The sequence below is a fragment of the Scylla paramamosain genome, chromosome 4 (assembly GCF_035594125.1).
Source record: "Scylla paramamosain isolate STU-SP2022 chromosome 4, ASM3559412v1, whole genome shotgun sequence".
Taxonomy (NCBI): domain Eukaryota; kingdom Metazoa; phylum Arthropoda; class Malacostraca; order Decapoda; family Portunidae; genus Scylla; species Scylla paramamosain.
In genome coordinates, this window is record NC_087154.1 from 38757313 (window position 1) to 38762026 (window position 4714).

Consider the following 4714-nt stretch of genomic DNA (forward strand, 5'->3'; position numbering starts at 1 on the left):
AGTCTGAGATCTTACGAGTGACCGAGTTTTTAAAGGTTGTTCTCTTCTCCTCCCAAACATCCTTCCCTCTTTCCAGCTCTCGTTACGACATAAAAATACAAAATGAAAAAAAGAATATTTGCGGTACTTGTTAAAAAAAATAAGTAGAAAAAATAAATACGGAAATAAAATCATGATCGTACCTACGTTTTGGAAATGCCGAACACATAATGAGGAGGATCTGATGTCTAAAAATGCTTGAAATTTTGCATCATATTCATACTTTCCTTTTTATTCCACTTTTTTGCTACTACTTTATGCATTTATGCCGTAGTGGTACATTTTCCCTTTCATTTTATTTCCTCGGCTTACGTCGGTACTTCCGCTTCTTTTACTTACATTCCAGTATCGCAGATTATGTTTGAAATTCTGTGGATGGCAAAGACAGAAAGGTTTATAATTGTACAGAGTAAACAATATTTATCTACTTATGCTGCTACGTACAACATTAACGCCCATCTTCAACATCTGATAGGGATTCAGCCGAAAGATGCAAAATAATCGTTTCTAATACCTACTGTGTTTCTATTTAGGTAGAGTACAATATTCACCTTCGTCTTTCAACATCTAACGTGCGCAGCGAGATTAGAAATAAACCAAAGATCGTCTTTCAGTCTCACTCACCGCCAATATTACGTGGTTCGTGCACCTGTGACAGAAAGAATAGTGGAGCTCTTTTCCAGGTACGTCTATCCTGTCCTTCACTCATGTTGCCTCGCTGATGAAGCGGTTCTTAATAACTAAACTTTTCCTGAGTCTCTTGTAGTTTAATTACTCGCGTGTGACGCTTTCTCTTCACGTGTAAAATGAATGCATGTGTGTACATATTTTGTTTATGACGCGAGCGAGAGCTCCTCTGAGCTGCAACACTCTTTGTGCCGCTGTCTTTGTTCAATATCGTGTACTACAAACATTTCCAAATTTTACGACAAGGGATGACAAACAGTATCAGACCTTTACGTCCTTCCTACTTAAGCTTGTTTGATTATAATGCTCTGCATTAACTAATTACAGTGAAACTATTACATATACTGGTGGACATTTTATCCTAGTCACCCGTTGCCTCTGATCACCGCCAGAGGGACGCTCACAAAACTCGTGGCGAGTGAAAGTGAATTCCCTGATAATATGAATTCCTATACTCCTGAAGTCTGTGGAGTCTGGGAAGTGAACCAAACTAAAGTGTCACTCTACGTGTGCCTAGTAATCACGCCCCCTATGTATGGTCCCTGCGTATGTCATCTAAACCGTCAAAGAAACATAAATATGACCATCTAAACTTTAAAATAGCATAATGCAGCATTGCCTACCACCGCTGTCATTTAAACCGAAGATATCAAGCAAAACACCCGCTGTCTGTGCCCTCTACTGGTGACATCGAGCCATCACTTGGACAGGGAGGGCACCAGTGAGGCCCAGTACGCCGCATTGAACACCAGCACGATGGGCGGCACCACCCACACCCGCGTCGTGGCCAGCACCTTCTCGGGGGAGAAACGCGACGACGCCTGGGACACGAAGTTATTGACCATGCTGCCCTTGTTCCTCAGGTCGCCCGCGGGATGGACCTGGTTGACCTTGTATCCCGCTAATGTGTGGCAGACGATGATGACGAAGAGGAGAGAGATGCAATACAGGAACCACATGTCTACCATCTTTACGTAGGCGGTGATGGGGAGCGAGCTGGAGCTGTTGTTGAAAAGGGTGTACAGCACGAGCAAAGTGGTCAGGCTGAGGGTGAGGCGGTCCTGTGGAGAGGTAAGGAGAGGAGAAAGTTACCTGAATGTTGTATGTTTACCTGTCTGTTAACCTGTTCACGTGCACACCTGTTGGAATAATTGACCTGTTGTCTGTTTACCTGTTCACGAGTGTTGGACTAATTGACTTGTCTCGTTAAGTGATTGGTTGTTTGATATCTTTATGAAATGGAGTTAAGTTTAATTATGTCATCTTGTTTTCTTTACAGCCAGCCAGTGTCTGTGTGTGTGTGTGTGTGTGTGTGTGTGTGTGTGTGTGTGCGCAAGTAAGTAGGTAGACAGGTAGGTAAGCATGCAAAATAATGCCCCAAACCTAATTAAACCCTGCGCACGTCATCAGAATCTCACTTGTGCAGGAGAGAGAGAGAGAGAGAGAGGGAGAGAGAGAGAGATACAAAACTGACAAAGCAAATTGCCTTAGGAAGAAACGGTTATAATGCAATACGTTACAGATCAACAAAGGAATTGCATATGTATTGAGGTAGTGACCTTTCTGACACTACCAATTCAGTTCTCTCTTCCCTCCTCTGCCTTCTCCTCTTCCCCTTCCCTACCCCTCTCCCCTTAGCATCCTTATCACCCCTCACCTTATCTCTTTCCTCTTGCGTTCTTCCCTTCTCTATATCTTCCTCTTCTTCCTCCTCTCCCTCTTCCCCTCAGTCATTATCAGTCCTCTCCTTATCTCTTTCCCCTCTTTCCTTCTCCTCTTCTCTCTCTTTTCGCCTCCTTTGTTCTCCCTTTCTTCTCATTCGCCCTACTTTCTCTTCTTTTCTTGCTCTTTTTTTGTTTCTTTTTTCCCTTTCCTTTATTCCATTATTCTTCCATATCCTCCTCCTCCTCCTCTTGTTCCTATTCCTTCTTCCCTGTTATTTTACCATCTATTCCATCTTTCCTCCCTCTATTCTTCCCTTTCTTCACTTCACACCTTTTCTTTTTCTCCCTTTCGTTCCCTTCCTCTTCCATCCTCCTGCTCCTCCTCCTCCTCCTCCTCCCCGGCTTCTCTCTCCTCCCCCCCTCGGCGTGGCGTTGCGTGGCGTGACACTATTCGATAAAAATACTCAATTTGTAATGGCAAAAACAGGATTATAAATTCAAGAGTAAGTAAATGACATCGTATCTTTGATTATAGCGCAGCGCTGTATTATGAGACTGTTGTTAATCAATCTCCAAATGGCAATTATCAGGCGAGGCTTTTCAGTTTAGTTTCTCTCTCTCTCTCTCTCTCTCTCTCTCTCTCTCTCTCTCTCTCTCTCTCTCTCTCTCTCTCTCTCTCTCTCTCTCTCTCTGTACTTGCTATGAATGCGAATTATATAATTGGTGTGGTGTTCGTGAGGAGGATGTATTGTATCTCTCTCTCTCTCTCTCTCTCTCTCTCTCTCTCTCTCTCTCTCTCTCTCTCTCTCTCTCTCTCTCTCTCTCTCTCTCTCTGCTTGAATATGTCGACCACGTCTTCAAAACATAATTTACTTCTGTCGTAAACTTTTCTTCTTCTTCTTTCTCTTCTCCTCCTTTTCTTGCTGCTACTATTGCTACTACGTTTTCTTTTATCTTCTTTTTATCTTCTTTTCTCTTCCTCTCTCACGTGGGGCCTCGCTTCGTCCAGTAAAGACCACTCAGTGTTTATATCTTTTTTCTTTGTTTTTATTTATCTTTTTTTTTTTGTGAGTGTGTGAGTTGGAAGTAGTTTACTGTACACTAAAGAGAAAAAATCGCTGACCATTTATTAACTGTCCCCTCACGGCCACACATTTTACATTTTCTGTCGAATAAACTCGTTTATAACCCGTGTGTGTGTGTGTGTGTGTGTGTGTGTGTGTGTGTGTGTGTGTGTGTGTGTGTGTGTACATTTTGGATACAGGTAAAGGGAAAAATGCAGTAGGAAATAAAGTGAGTCATTTCTTTCATTAAAACTACCTCTCTTTTCGAACGTGTGTGTTTGTGTGTGTGTGTGTGTGTGTCAGCAGGACGCAGGCGTATCACAAGACTCCATGTACGTACCTCGGCTGCCGCGTTACCCTCGCCCCTTACTGCCCAGCGCCGCACACATCGTTAGCATTATTACTTTCTATCCCACCAGGCACTCGCCACCTCAGCCTCCTGTCACGTGCAATCCCCAGCCATGCATCAAGCACACAAAAGCGGAAGTTAACGTCATATAAGAGGCAGACGGAAACACGTACACCAGTAATGTGGAAATGGCTAAACTAAACTACAGGGACTCGCACGTGTAGGTCTGATGGCCTCTTGCGGCCTCCCCCCTTTTTTTTTTTTTTCATGTTCTGTTCTTTTGTAAATTTTTCGACCGGTAGAATTGATGTTATGAAGAATATCCTATGATTTAAGGTACATACTTTATATATAATCTAATTCTGAATGAATATAATGACACTAAATGTCATATCTCATGTTCCATTGGTAAAATTAGAGAATTTAATTTGTAGATATATAAAAAAAATTCTTTGGAGCTCTTAGGAATAGTGTGTGGATAATGACCATATTTCACTTTCTAAAAAAAAAAAACCTAAAAAGTAAAAAAACAAACAATTTATTGGGTGATATATACTTTATATAAAAATATTTTTCTTCTACTTTTCATGATTTAACATTCTGTAATTAAAAGCAATTTTCAGTCGCAAAATATTTTGATTTTTTTCCATGTCCGGACATTAACATTTTTTTTTTTTTTTCGATCTCAAAAAAATATTACACACAATATCTCATGGGTTGGGAATCATAGTCCATTCATAATTCATTTTTAAATAACTATATACTCCAAACACATTCTTTTTACTTAGAATGACTTATCCTACTTGTGAACATATGTCTTAACTCACGGGACGCCCTCGATAATATGGCCCGTTTAGAAGTTTCTGGTCACTGAATGTTTTGTTCTTCATCTGTGATTCCCAAGCACCGAG

General features: G+C 41.3%; 1 protein-coding gene across 1 annotated transcript in view; it reads right to left on the reverse strand.

The window, feature by feature from the left end:
- Nucleotides 1-452: 452 nt before the first annotated feature.
- Nucleotides 453-4714, reverse strand: part of LOC135097512 (uncharacterized) — a 39894-nt gene continuing 35632 nt past the window's right edge. Inside the window, exon 8 of the mRNA XM_063999458.1 lies at nt 453-1787. Coding sequence (XP_063855528.1) covers nt 1425-1787 — 363 coding nt within the window. The 3' untranslated portion in view covers nt 453-1424. The remainder of the gene's footprint in view (nt 1788-4714) is intronic.